The sequence below is a fragment of the Pyxicephalus adspersus genome, chromosome 1 (genome assembly GCF_032062135.1).
Source record: "Pyxicephalus adspersus chromosome 1, UCB_Pads_2.0, whole genome shotgun sequence".
Classification (NCBI taxonomy): Eukaryota; Metazoa; Chordata; class Amphibia; order Anura; family Pyxicephalidae; genus Pyxicephalus; species Pyxicephalus adspersus.
In genome coordinates this window covers 74,280,696-74,303,173 of record NC_092858.1, presented here as the reverse complement: position 1 = coordinate 74,303,173, position 22,478 = coordinate 74,280,696, and the positions used below count along the sequence as shown (strand labels likewise).

The window sequence follows — 22,478 nt, the reverse complement described above, 5'->3', positions numbered from 1 at the left end:
TAAATATGTACCTATTGTATGCAAATGATGAATGGCTGCACAATATATATTAGATATATGATTACTGTACATAGATGATAAACGTCTGCATTACTGTGCACAGGTGACAGCATATTTCATATCAGATATTTAATGTACTCAGATAATGAATAGATACATACCACATAACAGCTTTATTGTTACTGTACAGAGATTATGATTGGCTGCATAACACCTATCAGATATATGGTTACTGTACAGAGATTGTGATTGGCTGCATAACACATCTCAAACATTTGGTTACTGAATATGTATAGATACATATCACATATCAGATGTATGGTTACTGTACATATTGGATGAATTGCTGCTTATGACATATCAGATATATCATCTTTATACTTTCATCATCATTGCAGTCTGCTCTGCACAGTCCCACTGGCTTTGTTTCATTTTCTTTATACATGAGCTTCATTGTTCTGGATTCAATAAAATACCTCTATAGCCATAATAAAAGACTGTATTCCTGTAAAGTTCAGCAATATTTACCAATGTGTCATATTTTAATAACCCCTCTGTTACTTCTGATTAAAATAATAATGCTTCATTAGCTTCCTTTTCTAAACTTTTCATAAAAAATGTAATTTTTTTATCACATCCAGCAACAAAAATCAAAAGGAGGTCACATAGAAAATGTACTGTTAATATGAATAAAAATTAGTTTTTCCATTTGTGAGAGCAAATTATGCAGACCTTTGACAGTTACTCGTACTTATGACTGTGCTCAAACTTCAAAAAAGCCAGAGCTGCGCATAAGCTGTAAGTTTCTGCCACAAACCTAGCAATTTATACTTGTAGCTTTCGAATTTCTTTATATTAGTTGTTTTCTTCCATTTGTCTTACAGCTGCTTCACAATTTATATATATATAAATATATTAATTCACAATAATATATGATAAAAAATAGACGCATAAAATGTTCTAACGCTATATCTGCAGTAGCTCTCTGGCTTTGTTATCTTGCAGATCAGAGCCAGTGAACAACACTTTAACTTGTCTCTCAGTTAGGTATTGTGATGCTTCAAATAATTACAGTATATGAAAGGATGGCAGTTCTGTGGTTTTGCATGCTAGCAATTTAGATTTATTTCCCAACTGAAAAAAACATAATCACATCACTTTGTCCAACTCTGTTTATGTTATGATACTGGTTAGGTTTATGTTACTCCTTGATACAATACCTAAGATACCTGTTTATTGTTGTAAACTTTCTTACCAGGCATGTGTGTTTATCCTAGGGTTAAACTTCAAGGTCGTGAAGAAACATCTTTGCTAATCAAAGGGAATTTTGTCAGACAATCTCTAGAGTTACTAGACCTGTCTGGCAAATCTTTGAAGTGTGTTCACTTTGGAGCTGTCTATTTTGGAACATCAAAGATCCAGAAAGCAGTGTTGTACAACGATAGTCCAGAGGAAGTAAGCTGGGTATCTGTCCTGGATGATAATGCACTTGGAGCTGAAATGGTAGGTTTAACCTTTTACTACTAGTTAAATTCTATAACATAAAGTGTTTTTTCAATATAAAGCATCCCCCAGGAATGTTTGAACGCTCAGTGCAGTTGCAGTAAAGGTCTCCTCTCTCCATAGCAGACTTGTATCATAACTCATCTGTCTGAAGTCTCAACACACAACGGGAACGTTAATCTGTATCTAAAGTTTCATAGCAGAACAAAAAATGTATTTTGTTTCCCTGCCTTTCAAGTTTGTCAGATAAAAAAGAAAAAAGGGAATAGTTACTTGCTTTTAAAATCATTTTCAGATAAATAAAAACAACCAGCAAATGTACTTAAAGAGAAATTGTATCCAACCTAGGAGATTTCATTATACTTCCTGTTCCTCCAATAGTCTCTTACAACAGGACAAGAATAAGGCTAGGTACACACGTGCAATAATTATCATTAGAAAACTAATGAATAATGACCAATCCACGATTATTCACCATTATTTTGAATGATCGTATAGAGCACAATTCTGTACATTCTGAAACAATACTTTTTTACATTTCCCTGCATGTGATTCGGTGTTCTTAACAAAGTGAAATGTAACCACTTCAGCTAAGTGAACTTTCCCTGCAAGAGTGATAATTATCTTTGCTAGGTGAACAGCCTGTTCGTAAATAAAACCCAGTATATTTTGTTGCAGTCTGTGCCTGATTAGAGACACTACCCAACACTTTCTGTCTAAACAGAGGATGCCATTTATGATACCAAGGGTTGAATGCCTTTGCTTGTTCAAAACCAAAGAAAACTGTTTTGGATAAAGTTAGAAACCCAGTTATTAGTGGTGAGCAGGTCATGTGACCTACTTTTCTTAATTCATAAAGCTATTTCTAGTTAAATAGAGGCTACTTGGTCTTGTAACTTATGTCACCATGTCAGTAGTGGACTCTCCCCTTTTTTTCTCTTTTAATCTAGTGTAATTCATTTGTGCTAGTTTGAAGAGCAAAGATTTGAAAAACAATTTGTCGTGCATTATAAAGTTTTATCTGTGGTATGGTCCTGGTGCACTTATACTTTTTTTTTAATGAATCCCTTAGCGATTTAGCACATTTTGAATTCAGAAAGAACATACTTTATGATACTTTTGTAAATAAAGATTAGTCCAGTATCTAAAACACAACCTTTTCAATATACAGTTGAATAATGATATGTGCTTTATATGACAGCTGTGAACTTTATAGGTCAGTAGAAGGAAAGTGGTAATCTGCAAATAAAAAAAACATTCTGGTTTATAAGAAGTTTTGCCTTAAATCCCCAAACATTACAGAGCTGTGGTTAAAGTTTGCTTGGCAGGATTCCAGATCATGGATTTAACAGCAAAGAGCTCAAATAGTTTTGTTTAGGACTGTTGATGATAACTCAATAGAACAGAGACAATTTTGCTGGAGTAAATAATTCATACTCAAGCAGAAAATTTCCTAAAAGCAAATGCATAACATTTCAGGCAGATATTGTTCTTATATGCAATTCTTCATTAATGACAACAGCATCTACTCATATCAAAATTCAATATGAATCATTGAAATGTACCCAGGGGTGTACTGTCTAGTCTTGTAAAGGAACTTGCTAATATTTATATATAGACTACAAATTGAAGTAAATTTGGCTGAATTTCTAACGTGTGTATATGTTTTGCCCATGTAGGTCATATTTTCACAGAAGTAAATACTTGTCTTCTTTTTTTTCTCACCACTCTGTTTAGAATATGTATTTTAATCTTTCTTGATATTATTATTCTCCTGGCAATCTCTGCACAGCAACATTCAGACTAAAAAAATGGGAATTTTCTTTTATTGTACCATTCCACACACTATGAGAAACATATAGTGAACTGAAGCTTCTACATTAGGAAGGTGCTACATGCACAAATAACAATAAACAAATGTTGACTTTCCTAATTCAGTTCCACTTTAGGTAACCAGCAGGATTTTGTATTCTTAATGCAATATAGCAGCAAATAATGGTGACATTTTTATGTGTATACATCTTTTGGAGTAATGATGATGTTTTTCTTATATTTAGGGCAGTGTTATTGGGAAAAGTACAGAAGCTGTTTTACAAGAAATGAATTATAGGAAACGAACCAGTGAACTAGATGTTTCAGCTTTACTTTCCTGCTTCCCCAATCAAGGAGTCCTCTTACCATTCCAGAAAACCACAGTCACCCTTTGTTTTAGTCCTAAGTAAGTACAATGATTCATGGTTTTTATACAAGATGCAATGTCCTAGAGTGTTGTCTATGATTTCCTTAACATTTCTTAGTGACGTCATGATGCAAGAATCGGCCCACTGCCCTGAGCCTGTGATCTGTACGGAGGACATGGTCCGCGGCTCTAGCCGATGCGCCCCCCCCCAGCAGGGTCCTTCTTCTGGGGGGGGGGGGGGGGGAGCACCGGACAGAGCTGCGGACCACCAAAATTTTCTCGCGGATCACTGGTTGGCGACCGCTGCTATAAAGCAGTTCTTAAAAGAGACCATGTCAGCACAAGAATTTACTGTATTGCATTTACCATAAGAAAAAAAGAAAAAAAAGAAAATACAGGGTAAAGGATTGATCTGTTCCCAGTTACTGAATTACTATGCCTTCTTCAGCTCTGTGTTTCTATATGGGAGCATCCTTTCAGAGCTATAGACTAGTGATCTGTTATATTGTGGGAAAATATTCAAGGTGCAGCTGTACAAGATAACAAAGCCCAGATCCAAAGAATGAATAAAGCAGAAGGAGGAAAATGTATGCAGTGTTGGTTCTTTTTAGGCCAGCAATATCCATCTCCATCCAATCCCACTTTAAATAATGTGAGACTAGCATTTATCTATGTGGCTGTGAGCACAGATGTTTCTAAGCACATATCAATAAGTGTACAACTTTATTTCAGTAAGAATTCAAGACAAACGATAAATTAAACATAAAACGCTTTATCATATATAATAGTGCTTTTGTTATACCTATATATGAGTGATACAACTGTGAAAGTATTTTAAGATTTTGTCTTTGTTTGTGCAGGTAAAGTATGTTCCATATATATTTGTACTGTTTATATTTATGTGCTGTATGTTTTTAGGCAAAATGAAGACACTGGTGAACTACCATCTCAGCAGGACTATGCACTTTTCATGAAGTTTGAGCTTGTAGGAAGTAAAGATGGATTTCTGCAAGCAGATACAGATGCAAAAATGTGTAATAAAGGTTGGTATCAGATGCACAGATATTGGATTCCTAGTTGCACAACTATAACCACAGGTTGGCTCAAAATTCAAAAAGTAAAAAAGTGTGATTATTAGTTGTGTTTTTGTAATACAACTATCAAGTAGAAAAAAAATAACAATATAGTGATCTGGTATTGAGAAACATTTTACATCACCTATGCACTTTCAAACTACCTAGTGGTTTAACTATAATTACCTTCTATCTAATGAGGTCTTTAACCCCTGCACTGCTTAAAATGTATTTTTTTCATCAGAGTTGACCCTCTTGTAGCCGGTGTAAAAATATATCATGGCAGTTGAAAAGATAATAGTGTCACAATGGTATAATAGTAAAGCAGTGAGCACAGTATAAAACTAAGCTGCAGCTTCAGCTTCAGTTTTGCACTCTTGCCTTCTCTCCTATACTGAAAGTGCTTACCCTAATTAAATGCTCCTAGCTTCCCACAATGTACATTAGAATCTGGAACAAGTCAAATAGATCCTAGCTTATTACCTGTCTGATGGATAAATGGATCATCCTCTAGTCCTCTACTCCCCAGCTTTGCTATCCTTGTGTTTATCTTTTGACCAAGTTTTTTTATATTGTTACAATCATAGAAGCTCATTGTCACGTGTGGTCTGATATGGTTTAGGGTTATCTTCATTAGGCAGGGTGCTGTCAAGTTTTCAGGAAGCTATATACAGCACTCACAAGCCATATTATGGCTTCATAGAGAAGTATAAAATAAGGTCTGTAATGAAAAGTAAAATGTAAACATTTATTTAGCATGTTGATGAAGGGGAAATGAGTAACCAAGGAAGGCAAAATATTAGAAGATTAAACTTCAGATTTAGGATGTTTATGGTTATATCTCTGTTGTGCTGCTTTGTGTTCCTTCTCAACATTTGTGAAACAAACAGAAGAAATGTATTAAACAAAACATGATAGCAGTTTATCTTATCCCAATAACAAAATCATATACTGTTTGTAAGTTTAATAAATGGCTGTATTAAAACTATTAAATTCATTCAACTATTACATTGCCATTAACCATCTTTTCTCATTTTATTTTTATCACAGGACAAAAAAAACGCTACATGGAGCTGGCTGCCACTGGCTCTGCTTTCCCGGTCACATTAACATTCAGTCCAGGGACAGCATACAATTTTAAGGAATGCGTGATTGGTGAAAGGATCGATATGCTCTGTTCACTAAAAAATGAGTCTCAGTGTCTCCCTGCGGTGTTCAGCTTTCGCAAGATATCCCATTTTCATATCTCTCCAGCTAATGGAAAGATAGAGCCAGGACATTCACAGGTACAAAAACAGCTCTGTAGATCTGCAAAGCATTAGCATCACAGATAAAGCTGTCTAGAATGGAGTTTATCTATTAACATAGATTTCTGTCTTTTTATTTCAGTATTCATTCATTAACTGAGTTAAATAGTTGTGTTCTGTGACATAATGATAAAAACAACAGTGGCATCTACCTAAACTAAAAAAAAAGAAAAAAACTGATCAGCACTGTTGTGATGGGAAAGAACTGAATACAAATTCTTAAATGATTCCTAGACCTAAAATACATTAAAAACCTTGGTTCTTAGCAGTATAAAATAAAATGTAAAAAAAAAAAAAAAAAAAAAAAGAAGCATAGCATGACTTTGTCCATTCATATAGAGCTCTATTTCTAAAACAAGGAATGTAACATTCCCTCAGCCATTCCAGATGAGAATCAATTACTGCCATTAAAACACATGGACTTGGAAGATTTCCATGAGGGAATGTTTGAGGGAATGTCTGATTCCCTGTTTTATAAATAGACCCTATAGTGTTATTGTGTTTTTTCTTAAACAAAAGTATTGGTAATGCATCTGTGGATTACAGAGGAAATCCTAAAATTAAAAAAAATATGATGCAACCAGTTATTTAAAAAGATAAAACATAATTCATTATCTTGCTTTAAAGCAAAGAATTTATTCAAAGCATACATAAACAAATTAAAATGTTGAATTTTAGCTTAAATAATAAATATAACTATTATAATGAACCTTAAATAGAACCTTAATCTTAAAAATTTATGAAATATTAATACTGGGTTTAAAAAGGAACAAAGCTCGAAGTTGTACCAAAAAGACAGACACCGGAAAAAGAACTAATCGCCATTATTGACTGTGTACTCCCTGAAGCTCATCTTTTCCAGTTACTTCCTTATCATGCCATGTCTTTGTGGCTTGCCATGGCTCAGTAGGGGCAGGGTCTTGATTCTTCATGTGAGAGACTCCAATGAGGAGAACAGTGGGCATTACAATAATGTAATTTCCAAATCTTCTGATACTAGCAGTCTGAAGCAGTAGCACCTCAGAGCTGGCTTCAGATATTTATTAGACTACAGGCACAGGATTGCCTAGACACACCTGTACTGCTACAGTCCAAGAGAAATTCCACACATGATGTAAATGTTTCAGGGTATTGCTGGGGCGCAAATAACATTTCTAAAGCCCCCCTGCAGCATAGAAAAACCTACTTTTTGAGTGTGGTTCCAGTTAAAAAAAGTAGGATTGACAAATATATGTGGAAATAATTCCAGAAAATACTATTAATTTATTTTTTTTCTCTGAATTTTAATTATTTACCATATTTCTGGAAATTAAGGACATTTTTAAAAGAAACAATTTTTCATAAGAATATTAGTAAATCAGTCTAAAGGTGTTTATTTTGTGTCTTATATTTTTGCTCCTTGTTTTTAGGATATGGTGTTTTCATTTGTTCCACATCAAGCTGGAACATTTAAAGTAAAACAAGTGGTAGATATTTTGGGTCCCACATCAGATGAAAAGTTGTCTCCTTTAAAAACAAAAGCCTTTCACCAAATGAAGCTCACTTTCCAAGCAGTCTGTAAACCAATAACTAACAAAATTGTTATGAAAGTCAACCCAGGTGAGTACATTTTGATTGCTGTATCCGCAGATTAGCACCAACATTATTACACAAATTGGGGACTTCAAAAGTTTGACCAATTTTGTAGTTTTGTAGTCAGGCTACTAACTTATGTACTTGCTTGTTATCGGTATTCATGCAAATGTATTAAATAATTAAATATTTTTAGGGGCCGTTGAATAGGGCATCTTCAGCTCCAGTCCAGTCCGAGCAAGTGCCCCCATTCACTCCACTAATTAGTACATACCCATACATGCCTAAGGCTAAGGTGAACCAATCCCAACTGGTGTTGTGTAGGGATCTGGAGATAAAATCATAATCATAATACCTATACCTGTGCTGGATTAAATATTTATCCCTTTAATTAGATTTTTTTGCTTAGTTGACTTGTTAGGACTGTCTGCCTAAGCAATGCACTTTTTTAAACATTTATTTTAATGTTCTTTATTAATTAGGAGAAATAACAACCAGCAAAAGACATATATCAGTAACAATGTACAGAAACAAGAAACAGCAATTAGCATATTTCTTATCTGACTTTTAAAGCCAAAGTTTGAAGTTATTTGTTGGCAGCAATGTCTCCAAAAATGTAGTACACTAGAAACAGTGTCCTGTAGTGTTAAATATGTTTGTGCCAACGTTGGCTAGAAAATAGTATGTCACCAGTTATATCCACTAGACTTGTTTATGGCAATAACATTGCCTATTGTTGAGAAAATAGGAATGTTGAAGGAAAAAATATTCTCTGTTACATTCAGAGCAATGTGTAGTGACTGAATGGTAATATGTTTAGTATATAGTAAATATTTTTACCCCACTATTGCTGTAAATATTATATGCTGTGTTAGAATCCTGTCAGCTGTGTACTAGAAGTGAAGCTGGGGAATGCACTACACACCCTGCCATGGGTCCCAGTTCTACCCATCCTCCTGGATGCCCAAGTTAGAGAGTGGCACAAAATCAGCATATATATGTTTACTTATCTTCCCTGGGTAGTATAAATCCATAAAAACAAATATTATCTAACATAAAAAAGTCAACTATTAGTATTTTATTCTACTGGGTCTGTGATGGAGAAAGGGAAGGGGGATAATTGGGATTATATAAAAATATATTTTGGAAGAATGTAAGAAGGGGAGTGACAAAAGAGTGGATGAAAAAAAGGGGAAGGAATAACAAACCTAACCTTTAGTGGATGAGGGTTTTATGTAACAAATGTATTTAATTGTATGTGTCTGGCATTAAAAAAGGTAAAGAAAACTCATCCTCAATATTTCCAATTTAAATGCAGGAATTACTCCTTTGGTAACTAACCCTACTGGACAGTTTGTACAAGCACCTAAGGAATCTGCATTGGTCTCACGAATGGCCACTTTGTCTGCCACTAAAACACAAATACACGTTCACCAAAAAACAAATGATGCTGACAATGACGTGCTAGTAGCATTTCCAAATGATCGAGCAGCAAGCATAAGACCAAGTGACCGCAAAGCACAATACAGGTACTGTATATAAAGTTTGTTTACCCGCGTGAAAGCAAAAACAATGTTACTGTAAGTAAAGTCACGGCACCATAGCTATTACACAGTGGAAAAGATTTATAGGATGACAGAATGCTCTAGCCTGATGAATCCTGACATGATTGTCAACCTATGGCTGCTTATTGGTATGAACCATTACAGGTTACAGAAACAAAAGCTCTGTTCTAGAGCACAGATGTTTGTATGCCTTTATATAAAAGTATTACTGGCTTAGGTGGACATTAAATTGTTGCCAGTAACAATCTTCAGAGAGCAACCTAGGACTTTATGAGCTGTAACCAATAAACTCTGTACTGAGCTCCTCTAAAAATTTCCAATAACCATTGTTTTTGTTTTTCTTTTGACAGATCCCAGCTATAGCTCAATTTTTAGGTTATTAAAGAATCTCTGAAATGACATTATCAAACAACTAAAAAAAAAATCTTGTATTCAGATAAATGTAGTATATAGTATGATATTTTTTTAATTCACATGTCTCTGTTTTGACATTTACACAGTAAATAAGCTGTCAAGAAAAACTAAATATTACAGAGATGGGGGAATACTAAACGGCCCCTTTCATACTTGCAGTGGAATATTACTCAGTTGACCACTGTAGGGTGTGAAGCAAGCTGCTGCTGCAAACTACATGCCAGGTATCACATTTGCTTTGCTGCAGCTGCCATGCGTTTTCTCCAGAAGCAGACACGCAGCCAAAAGCACGTTGTTGCTTTCTTCTGTTTAAAATAAATATTGTATCTTTATGGTATTTGTCATGCTGTAGTTTGTGCTTCATCAGACCCAGTTTCATGTGCAGAGACAGGAATATATTATTCTTTCTATCAACAAGTTGCTCATGTAGAATGTTTGGATCACCTGGTTTTAGAGCAGAACTTGGGGGCCTATTCTCTTCCACCCAATGCCTCTCACAAGCTCTGCTGTCCCACATAAATAGAGAACAGGGATACTTGGTGTATTCGCGTTGCTGACCAAGAAGGAAGCATACCGTTTTAAGGTCAACACATATGACCAAATTGTGTTGGTGATATTGCAACAACTCAATGACTCTATTTATGTCTGCATATTCTTCACAAAGAGAAACTGAATGGCCAATTGGGACTGACCCAAATAATTTGCCATTGTGAAAGAGGACACACTTTATGCTCCGCTTTGAGCAATCGATGAATAGTCGCCATTCAGTTGAGTTATTGATGGGAATTCCCAATTCCTCCATTAAATCAGGTATGTTATGGCAATACACAAAGCCACTGTCAGTTCTAAGGTACTGCAGAAAATGCAAGTTCTCTGGTTCTAAAGTATGATTCCTTTTGTTCCTTTTTCAAGTAAGTTCTCACACAGTCTTGATGCTAGGAGTTCTGAAGCCTTCTTCGATAGTCTCAAATCACGTGCCAAATAACTCAACTCATGCTGATCAAATCCCTTACGAACAGAGTCCTCTTCAATTTTAAACTCTTCATCATTGTTGTCACCTAGTTCATCACCATAATCATGTTCTTCAAGAGAGGGTAATGTAACGAAAACTGGCACTGGGATTTCATCTTAATGAGCCACTGGGCGTATAGCCGATGGTAGACTGGGATACTGTATGTTACATTTATTTTTCTTGTTATATCCTGAAGTTTTCACTATACAAAAGTAACAGTCACTGAAATGATCTCCTGGTTCTCGCCAAACCATAGGTATACCAAATGGCATCTTATCTTGTGTTCCCTTTGTCCACATCCATAAACCCTCAACACTTATCTTGATCACCAAGTTTAACTTTGAAATATGCCAAATAGGCTTGCTCTACAAATGTGCTGATATTCTCCCTTTGACTTGGGAATGGTGAAAATGCCACAGATATAACAAAATGAATCAGGGTTGTTCAGGCACTTACGACGAGCAGAGCAGAGCTGCACAAACAGCAGAGCAAGACATAGTTACATAGTTACATAGTTACATAGTAGGTCAGGTTGAAAAGAGACATAAGTCCATCAAATTCAAGCACAAGTGAAATAAACATATCCCAGATATAAAACCCTATAAGACATAGTTGGTCCAGAGGAAGGCAAAAAAAACCCTGGTACAATTTGCTTCAACAGGGAAAAGAAATTCCTTCCTGATTCCATGAGGCAATCGGATGTTCCCTGGATCAACAGTCACTGTTATCTTTACTTTAAAGCCTTAATACCCAGTTATATTCTGTGCTTCTAGAAAACCGTCCAGCTTTTAGGGGACTCAGGGGTAACTTTGGAAGCCCCTCTTACCTGTGCCCCGGGCTCCAGCGGCGATCGGACAATCCTGCTGTGATGCCGGGGCGCCTGTCCGTCGGGGGGCGTGGACGGGTGGGAAATTTAAAAGCATAGTTACATTTAAAAGTAAAAAAAAAACATGATCTGAAAGAAAGGAAATACGTGTGTAAGTAGAAAAATAAATTTTGCTTATTCACTACGTAGAGCAGCGCACAACCTCTGACCACACTGTCTTGCGTGTAAATGAATAGCCTATACGAAACCACGCTACAGTAATGGCTTTATTATAAGAGGTAGAGAAAAAACCTGACTTGATAGAATAAAACTAACTGCATTTACAGAATCAGCATACCTATTTTAGTGTATATAAGCCTAAACATTGAAGTCAACAAAAAATTTGTTCAAAATTGTTCCCCAGTGTTATCTAACATTTGCCCAACCAAAGGAGGCCCGTGGCACTTTATTTTTTATCCAGCATAAAAATGGAGTATTTTAACTGACATAAGTAGGGAAATGTAAAACATTTATGTTGTACACAATGAATTCTAATGAAAAGTCATAATATCAGAACTGACATTTGGACCAACAGCTATTTTGAGTTCTTAGCAATGCACGTTTTCTGGAGTGTTACTTTTTTATGAGGTTAGATTCTACATTCTTTATGTTAGTCAGTAATATTTAAAGCCCAAATGAACTCTAAGGTAGAATTAGTGTATTTTAATTTGGGGATGTCAGAAATGTCCCCTGTGAGTCACAGCTGGAGCTCCCCAATCAGCACCGTGGATGCTCTCTGAGCACTTTTTTTTGTTTAGATATTATACCTATATTTTATGCATTATATTTGTTATTTAACTTGATATAAAATAACAATATAATCTCTTTTTAGGACTATTTTCACTAAAATGGAACGATATAACTATGTGGATGCTGATTATGCATACACGGAAGAGGAAGAAAAGATAAAGCAAGCCCACAAGGACTATTATACTGATTATATAAAAAGCAGGAGGGAGCGACGCCTAAAAGAAGAGAAAGACAGGTATATTATATTGTATCACACCTTGAGAATTAAAATGTTACATGCCTCCCATTGCAGATGTTTTATGCTACATTTTTGTTGATTCTCCCATGTTTTGCTAAGCAAACTTGATTTCTTGTAGAGAGTTTGAAGAAATGAACAATGATATTGAAATTGGCATTACACCAGCAGCAGGACTACAGCCACCCACTGCCTCAATTGCTGAATGTTTAAATGAACAGCAAAAACCAATAACTGCTAACATCACTAAAGGCCGCATGTTGACCACTCGCCAATTGGCATCTGTAGAATCTAGATCAGTGACCAAAGAAGTAAGTATGTGCCAGTAACTTGTGGTGCCTGTTAGTACCCATGTCAGTCTTTAAGGTAATCCCTGGAAATCCCTTGGATCAATCTTTATGGATATTCAGGAATACTATAAAATAATATTTTTGTTTCCTTTTGGGCTTTACATATACAATTTTCTATCAAGATTTTTTATTCCAATAAGTTTGAGGCCCATTCATACCAGTTTAGTCTGCTGCATGGAACTGTACTGCATTCATGGGTGTTGCATTAAAGCAGCTAATTCATTTAAATATCTTTTTATGTTCAAAATTTTGCATGCAGAATTAATTGTATTGTACTACAATGTACTGGGCACGTTCATGCTACCTGGAATGGTCCTGTTGGAATAAATGTTTTATTTTGTACTATCCCTGACATTTATGTATATGTGAGTAATGAAAGAAGGTTCTAAATCATTTTAAGTGGATGAGATTTCAACTTCAGAAACCAATTTTAAATGAGCATAAGTACATATTTTCATTATCATGAACGTTATTTATCACTGCAGCCTTTAGGCACAAACCTGAGGCACCACCTGAACTGGAAACTTTGGCTTCACATACTCACCTTGCTTTACATCTTAACTCTTATATACTCAACTATTATTTTTTCATAATAATAAATGTTACTTGTACTTTAGAATAATGAGGGGCTTAACGCAATGCCATGCACTGCAATTGAGAAAGAAGATTGCAGCTTAGAACTGACACCTCAGCAACTTCATCAAGTAGTTATAGGTAAGAGCTGACATATAGTAATAAGGCTGTAAAAACTCTCAAGCAAACATTTTGCATTGAAAGTATATTCAAACTTGAGATGTTCAAATGTCTAATTAATAAAATAGATAAATACAAAAATAAATGTGCTAAAAGGTAAAAATGTCCTAAAATTAAATTAAGAACAGCATGAACTACTTCAGCAGGTGGCTTATTTCCTTTCTTTTTTAACAGCTAAATAAAAAATGCAGCAGACCTTAACAGAATTTAATTATGTTTGGCTTTTGATGTTTTTAACATTTTCGTTTTCCTTGCACAGGTCCTTCCACAATAGATTTTGGTGAAATCTGCGTACGCTCCGCATCAATTAAAGAACTGATCATTATAAATAGTCTTCCCATGTACATATGGGTTCAAGTGGAGATAGACTGTGATGAGCTGCAGCAAACTAGCCCCCTTTCTCATGTTGTACCACCTATGTCAAAGACTGACATTCCTGTTGTCTTTGAAACAAACTCATTGGGGAAATTTAAAAAGTAAGAATGAGTGTATTTTTTTTGTACAAAATTCATGAAGAATGTTCTTTGAGATGATCTTTTGTAGGCCCTGGTTGAAGAACTTCACCTAACTTCACTTAAAACAAAGAAAATACACCAGTATTTGCTGGAAGTTTTTAATGAATTATTACTAAATACATTGGCAAAGAATTTTATATTGTTGCCAGATTTTAATCTGCTAGGTCGATTACATTTATCAACAGCTCTGTTGTGTTAGCGTCCACCTGATTTGATATCCTTTGAATGCATTATAAAGTAGGCTCTTATTCCATGTATGGTGAATAAAGACAAACAGATATCTCATCAAGAACAATTGCCAATGGAAAGTGGGACACACCATGTTTTTAGTCAAGGTTTTTCTACGTACAGTCAACCTTTAAAACCAGGCTGGAAAAAGCTTTAGAGAATACTGACCTTGCCTATTTTCACCTCAACACTTACACATGTGAAATAATTGTCGTTGGAAATGAACGATCCACAACTGATCATTTAATAATTCTTAACAAAAAAAGTGCACAATGACACCGACGAAGAAAGAATCTCGCTGGAAACAAACGACCATTATGGTCGTTCAGTGATCGTGGATTGTGCTGTGATACATTTTCTCCTGTACATGTCACTTCCTGCATCGTTTGAATGATCGTTTAAACGATCGTATCTAGTTTGTACATCATTGGTGGATTATATTTGACAATCGTACTGTTTCAGCATGTACAGACCTGTGCACAATACAATTGTTCAAAATAGACTGGAATAATCATTGATTGTTCGTTTTCTAACGATAATTATTCCACGTGTGTACCTAGCCATAAACTTTCTAGTCCTAGTCAAGTTAGTCCTTATCTTCATCCAGGGTCATTACAGTTTATGCTTGCCCATTACCATGCTTTCACTATAATGTCTTCAGTTGTCTTTTATGTCAATATATTTTATGTTTATAGAGCAAGGCTTGCACTATAAAGTGCACTGTTTCCCAAGCCACCATCTTGTATGTTGGAAAAAGTTTTATTATTGCATCACTTAATTAAAGCACAAAGATATGACAAGACATATCACTTAATTATTAATAAATTATCATAAGTATGACAAGACACATCTCTTCCCAGAAAAAAAGATAACTCAGAAATATGTAAATTAATAATACTGTTTAGGGTATTTTAAGCAAGGTTGAAAATACAGTTTGTATAACAGCTGTCAGTCAGAAACATACTTTTACTTTGTGGAAGTCAAGCAGTTAACTTTTTAAATAATCTTTAAAAGTTATTGTACTTAAGGGAATAACCTTTTGGTTACTGTCAGCATTTTATTTAGTACTGCAGGCTTCACCAGGACTTTATGCCCTCATTATTAATAGATAGACTCTTTAAACATATTCTTTCATCATCCACCTTTATGAGCTAACATGGTTCCCAGATGCAATTCTTTGTGACCCTGAAGCTATAGCTAACATCTCAAGCACTAGAAAGTAATAGAGATATATATGTGAACAGGCTTTTTCTGGAATGATCAGACATTAAACAGTGTGGTATGTGCAATGCATTTGACTCAATGTACTGTTTTTGCTGGTTATTATTTCACTGTTGTAGTAAACTATAAAAAGATTTAAGTATACATTTTGTAAATAATTGCAGGTCAATTACCTATACCATAAACAACAAACATGCTGGTCATATTCTTGTAATGGCAAAAACTGTTCCTGTTGCCCTTGTCCTATCATCTCACGAGCTGACCCTGAAACCGAACAATGACTTTTTAGCTGATACGGGATTTAGATCGTCAGTAAGATTATATAATCGCAGAAATCACCCGGCTGAATTTAGCTGGAAGCCAATCATAACTGAAAAAGGAATAGCATTTTCAATACGCCCAGCAAGAGGTAATTAAGCTTTGTTTGTGTTTTTATAGCAATAATTGTTAATATAAAATGTTTGCCTTTATTTGCTTATATTCTAATTGTCCCATACATACTACTCTACAGTTTGATGAAAGAGTTCATAAAGTTTGGTAAATTGAAAAAAAAAAAAAAAAACATTTTTTTTTTACATTTAACAACATGCATAGCAGATAGCTGTCAGACTGCATATTCAGCGAAGTAGCCAGCCAGCTCCACTATTGTGCCTGATTTATTAAAGGTCTCCATGACTGGAGAGGATACATTTTCATCAGTCAAGCTGGGTAATCCAGAAAACCTGGAATGGATTTGCTGGATCACCCAGCTTCACAGATGAAAATGTATCCTCTCTAGACTTGGCCTCCCACCTAATACCTCCTATGAGTCAAAACCTTACAAACTGGTGATCAAACCTTTCATAATACTAAACGCCCCTACCCTTGAACTGAAAAAGTCCATAAACTCATAGTTGGTGTCATTGATGCAAAACCAATATATATGTGTGTGTGTATATATATATATATATATATTTATTTATTTATTTTTTGCAAATACCTAGAAATGGATAACACTTCAAATGAAAAGGGAGAAAAGTGTAGTACTGGGACAAAAAAAAAACATTTACTGATCATATGTTTACAGAAAAAAAGGTGTTTTCCTTTACCAATATACATATACTTCTTGCAAGATTATTAAAAGCATTTCTATATATACGTTACTTTTTTTTAGGCGTTGTTGATGCTTATAAAGACCTAGAATGTGAAGTTGTATGGCATCCAGGATTCAGCTCTCCTGAGATTGGAGAATTCAATCTCTGTGTACAGCAGAGAAATTCAGCAAAACTAAGATGCATTGCAGAGGTAATTCTAGCGGCACTACACAGATGCTGACAATACAGGCCATTAGAAAACCTGATGACAGCACAAAAGCACTTTTAAGAGAAAGATTTGTCTGCGTTAATAAGTACTGATATTGTTTTTTTTTTCTGCAGCAGTTAAATTACATGAAAGAGGTGTGGACAAAACTGTTAGATTGCATATTTAATGTTTACAGTCGTATACATACTACCTAAATACAGAATTAACCGTTTGAATAGTTTAAAGGTACTCATGCATTTTGTAAAAATACAGCACCTGCTATTTTTCTAATGGATTGGATCCTTTCTTAGTATGCAAAGCATGTATCTGGCTAAAACAATATTGCAAGCCTGGGATCCAAAATGTATTGTAGTTTACAGCAGTTTAAGAACCTTGTAAAAACAGGTCATACTGGTAAGTAGATATTTAGGCAAGATTCAGCTGATTTGCAAATAGTTTTTTTTTATATTAAATAGGTCAGACAAAGCTGGCATCTCCACTGCAAGAGGGCTTCAGGTGTGGTCTATCTGCTTTGCTGATGCCAGTTTAAAGCCTTAGCAGCATCAAGCTGGTGTTTTAAGACATGGACAACAAAAAACAACATTATTATTATTATTATTAATAATAATAATAAAAAGGATTTATAAAGCACCAACATATTACGCAGTGCTGAACATTAAATAGAGCGTACAATCTAGTAGGAGGGGAAATTAACACACAATAGGAGGGGAGATATGTAGTGGTGTGAAGTAGTGACCGTTTCATAAAGCAGAAAAAGATGGGTTGGCAAGTTTGAAAAATGGCTTTAAGTGCTCCTTTAAATGAGCAGAAAGTAGGAGCAAGCCCAATAGGATGGGGAAGACCATTCTAGAGAATTGGGGCAGCTCTAGAAAAGTCTTGCACTGTGCGTGTTATGAGGTTATGAGTGAGGAAGTCAGTTGTAGGTCATCAGAGGAGCGGAGAGAGCGGCTGTAGGAGTATTTTTTTTTTCCCAGGTCAGAAATGTAAGTGGGACAAGAACTGTGTAGGGATTTGAAGGCAAAGCACAGGAGCTTGAATTTTATTATAAGGTGAAAAGGAAGTCAGTGTAGAGAACTGCAAGGAGATGCAGCGGAAGGGGAGTGGAAGGAAAGGATGGATGAGCCTGGCTGCAGCATTTATAATATATAGATTAGATGATAATATATAATCTAATATATAGATAGAGATGATAAAAGCCTGTACAAAGGATTTGGTGGTCTCTGGGGACAGGTAGGGCCGGATTTTGGAGATGTTGCGTATATGAAAGTTGCAGGACCTGGAAACATATCAGCCTTTTAAAGTGCGCTGAAATGTGTTATACCTCCACTAAAAGAGGTTATATTCTTGGGCTGGTAAATTGCTACTACATGATTTATTGAGCTAGTAAAACGGTTCTGTTGAGAATATTAAAATGTTGAAGCCAACTAAAGAAATGTTATTGCATACAAAGAATAAATTTCCACTATCCATCGGGGCATTTGGGCTTTTCTCCTGTTCTCTAAAGCAGTAGCATAGGTCACACAGCAAAGTACCAAATAAGCAGAGGTTTATTAGCCAGGTCAAGTTCAAACAAAACATTGGATGGTGTAAAAAAGATGTATATTTAACAAATGAGCAACAAAAAAAGGGACTGTTACAGTATGGGAGCTGCCATTACTGGCTTTTTCTCTGGCTACCATTCTTTATTGTTTTTTCTTATGAAGATTGTGAATTTCTTTTAAACACAAAAAGTTAGTTTAAAGATGCATGATTTTTAAAATAATTACTCAGTCCATATAATCTTGTCACCAATCATAAAAGGTATCTTGACTTTTTTAAATTACAGCTTGGATCCACAAGTGTCCAGTTTACTGAACAAAGAGTGCTCTTCCATCGTGCCCCACTTGGCCTGACAACCTACAAAACAGCCATTATTCAGAACACAGGAATGAACCATGCATATTTCCAGGTAAAACAAAACAATTGTATTGGGTTTTAATCATACTGGGATGAGCCGTTTGAGTCTGAAAAGAATTTCAGGCTAAAAGCTAGGAAAAGATTTATAATAATAATAATGAAATATTTTATCAAAGTACTGCCTAAAACTTACTTAAGATTGTGCTTACAATGTAGAGGTACCATTTTATTAGTAATATTATTATTACATATTCATGAAAATAAATCATTTATTTTGCCATAGCATTCAGTAGTTTGTCTTTATTTTCCAGGTTGTAGATATAAGTCCATTGCCTGGTATGACCATTACACCATCTCAAGGTGTGGTGCCAGTTGGAGGGTATACAACTCTCAAGATCTTCTTCACACCAAGAGCAGTTATGAAGTTTGACACTAGAGTTGAGGTAAAAATCTTTTAGACTGAAAAACATCTAGAACATTTGATTTGTACATGTATGGAATGTTTTATGTGGGGATATAAAGGGGTCATTAAAGGGTTATTCGGAACTGATGTTTTAGTTTTTGACAAACACTAGTTGGCCAAATCACCCATTGGATCATTGATTTCTCTTACATTGGCCATACAGTTCCCTTTTGATGATTATTTTTTCCATGTCAGTTTATATTTTTTAGTCAGATAGATTACCCGTGTATAAAGCTGAAAACTAACAAGGTAATATGAAATATGGCTAGCATTGTGCTTACCACAGCTGTGTTCCGTCACATGGCAGTTGATTCTGATCCTTTATATTAGCTTTTAAAAATAAAAATCACAAGGCAATCTGTACCTTCATAGCAAATGTCGGGCAAGAGGATTGCAGTGTGGTGAGGTAATCATTGATTTAAACCATAATAAATGGTAACCTAGTGCTTTTTTGGCAGTGCTGCCCAGTTAATACTTGTATTTGATGCTATTCAGTATTTATTGCAGTATGAACCTTGTCTTAGGAACAATGGTGTCTACTTCCCCTCTGCAGTTCCCAATTCTGCTTTATATTCAAATTTCCTCCCCCCATCTGCTGCAGACCTATGATAAAAAAAAAGAAATTCCAAGAGGCAGAATAGTATCTAATTGCTGTTAATGGCCTTATATTGTACATATTTTATTTATAAAACTCATTTTAAAAGAATTGATACATATAGGTTTAGGTAACAAACCCATGCCACTTTTCAACACTTTTCATGTAATTAGCTATTATTTCCAGGAGCAGATAAAGTAATACTTTAAAAAATAAAATAATATTTCATAAAAATAAAAGGGTTTATTTATTAAATAACAATCCAGCTGTTTTTGTCAAAAAAAGAAAAGTATATAATGTGATAATTAACTCTGTATCACAGTACAATTACAGTATATTAGGGTTACTTTCTGCAAGGATAACATTACTCCCTATTAATATTACACAGTATTTATATAGTGTCAACATATTACACAGCCCTGTACAAGGTCCATCATCATCACTATCTGTCACTAGCTGTCCCTCAAAGGGGCTCACAATCTAAAGTCTCTACTATATTCATATTTCATTAACACAGACTAAGGTAAATATTGGGGAAAGCCAATTAACCTAACTGCATGTTTTTGCAATACATGTACTTTATATTCCAAGTTCTGCGGTGTTAACGCTTAAGGTGTTTAGGGTCACAACCTAGGTATTTTAAAACACTGTTCTAAATAGAGAGGGACCACCAGATATCTGAGTGGCTTAACTAAGTAAACTAAGCAATAGGTTCTGCCTATCAAAGGGGTTATTAGGTATTCATTAAGTAGCTGTTCCCATTTAAAGCTTTGCAGAATATGAATCATTTCATTCAGATCTGTAAGATTGCTAAAGCTGTGGCATATGGAAGAAACATTACATTTTCAGTTATCAGCTGTATGCTGCTCATAATTTTATGCTTTATTACTGAGTGTGTAGCATTTCAAGTATACCATTTTTATTACTTGAATACTTTGAAGACATATATAAATCGAAATTAAATTGCAGAGTGTCTTGTCTGTTGTTAATTTGAACTCCTAGTAACAGTTGAAATACGTATAAATAAGTGTTTACTTCTCTGCAGAATGCCATATGATTTGCACATATCTGACACACTACACAGCCAGAAAGTTTCTAGTTCAGCTTTGCTATTTCTAAATAACTTATTGGTAAATGAAACTGCAAGGGGGATGTAAACACAATCAACAGGCCAAAGGACAATTCTGCAGGCTGAAAAAAGTGTACCATACAAATTGTGCCAGGGTTTCTCAGTGACTGATGGGCACAGTAATGCACAGGTGTTCTAAAAGTGTATGGTTAATTGAAAAACTCCCTTTTTCACATATATTAGCACGCGTTGTTGCTCTCTTCATTTGGTCATGTGCCTCGGCACTATGATTCCCTTCCACACACTAACAACACGATAATAGGATAATTGGACCCCCCCCCCCCAAAAGAAAAAAAACTGGCCTTGGACCTTGTTAAAGGCATTTGACTATGGTACAGTAATGAATTAGATTTTGGCCCCTTTGAAAAACAGTTAGTAATATACCTATTGACTTTCTAAAGCACCATGTAAAATGTTGGCGCTATATAAATGCAAAGATAGTAATATTCTCAAAACTGCAAAAGTTGGTGCCAAAAGACCTTCCTCTGAGTACTGTGCACAGAGTGTCAATATGTTCTATGGTAAAAGCAGAACAACAAACAAGCAGCACCCCACTTTTCTTTCTTACACATGAGTGCACAGTGTCCTTTTCTTATCAGTGGTTCATCACTCTGCCACTTTGGATTAATGAACAACATTGGGTTACACATGTCAGGTTTTGAAAAAAATGGTTGTGTTTGTCACAGGGGACTGTCATTGAACATGTGTACAAAGCTTAAATCTGATTGGTGCTGTTTCTTCAGTAAAGGTCATATACAGTATATTTTCAAACAATAAGAAAAGAGAAAGAGGGTTTTTTTGGCAAACATGTATTAAGCAAAAATGAACAATGAAAATTATTATAATTTCAAATAAATATTGAGGTTGTGAACTAAACAACTGATGGCACCAACCTATAAAATATCAAATTTAATTAGAAGGTTTTTTGTTTAGTCCCCAACCTTTGAAATTATAATCACTTTCATTGTTACATGGTGAATAATTATTTGAATTTTAACATTTTCCCTTAATACATGTTTGACGAAAAAAAAACCCTTTCTCTGTTTGTATTGTTTGAATATAATATATAATAATAATTATAATATTCGGATTATATCAAGGGGTTGGCTTAAAGTTATATCTGATATTGTTAATACTGTTCAAGTACCTAGAGGTTACAACCTTTTCCCACTTTATACAGTTTATCTTAGCCAATATATCCTAATAGTAATAACCCAGGGCTCCAAACCCCACAGCCCAGTTCTTCTCAATTGACGAACTAGCAAAAATTGTGTTATTTGTCAGTCTGTTGTGTAGTGTGTGCAATGACTGTATAAAATTACACGTCTTTTGGCAGGTAAGACAGTAAAATATTTTATTGTATGTATTTGACTGCGGCTGTATGTTATTGGTTTATTGGTCTTTTCTTTGGGTATGAATAAGCATTATAATATAAACACAAAATACAATCCTGTCTTTTCCATCAGGTGTCAGTGCGCAATGCTAAGACTTTAGAATTAAGAATTGGAGGATCAGTTGTGCCACCAGAAGTAAATATTTCTGTTGTAAGTA

At 35.0% G+C, this 22,478-nt stretch overlaps 1 protein-coding gene across 1 annotated transcript in view; it reads left to right on the top strand.

Moving 5' to 3' along the window:
* Positions 1–22,478, top strand: part of CFAP47 (cilia and flagella associated protein 47) — a gene marked incomplete in the record, with an annotated part of 209,882 nt that overhangs the window by 11,757 nt on the left and 175,647 nt on the right. The window contains 15 exon segments of the mRNA XM_072404123.1: positions 1,278–1,503; positions 3,561–3,721; positions 4,601–4,725; positions 5,806–6,041; positions 7,472–7,661; positions 8,953–9,163; positions 12,323–12,475; positions 12,597–12,786; positions 13,443–13,539; positions 13,838–14,054; positions 15,707–15,951; positions 16,696–16,826; positions 18,670–18,792; positions 19,052–19,183; positions 22,394–22,471. Of these exon segments, the coding sequence (XP_072260224.1) occupies positions 1,278–1,503; positions 3,561–3,721; positions 4,601–4,725; positions 5,806–6,041; positions 7,472–7,661; positions 8,953–9,163; positions 12,323–12,475; positions 12,597–12,786; positions 13,443–13,539; positions 13,838–14,054; positions 15,707–15,951; positions 16,696–16,826; positions 18,670–18,792; positions 19,052–19,183; positions 22,394–22,471 (2,515 nt within the window).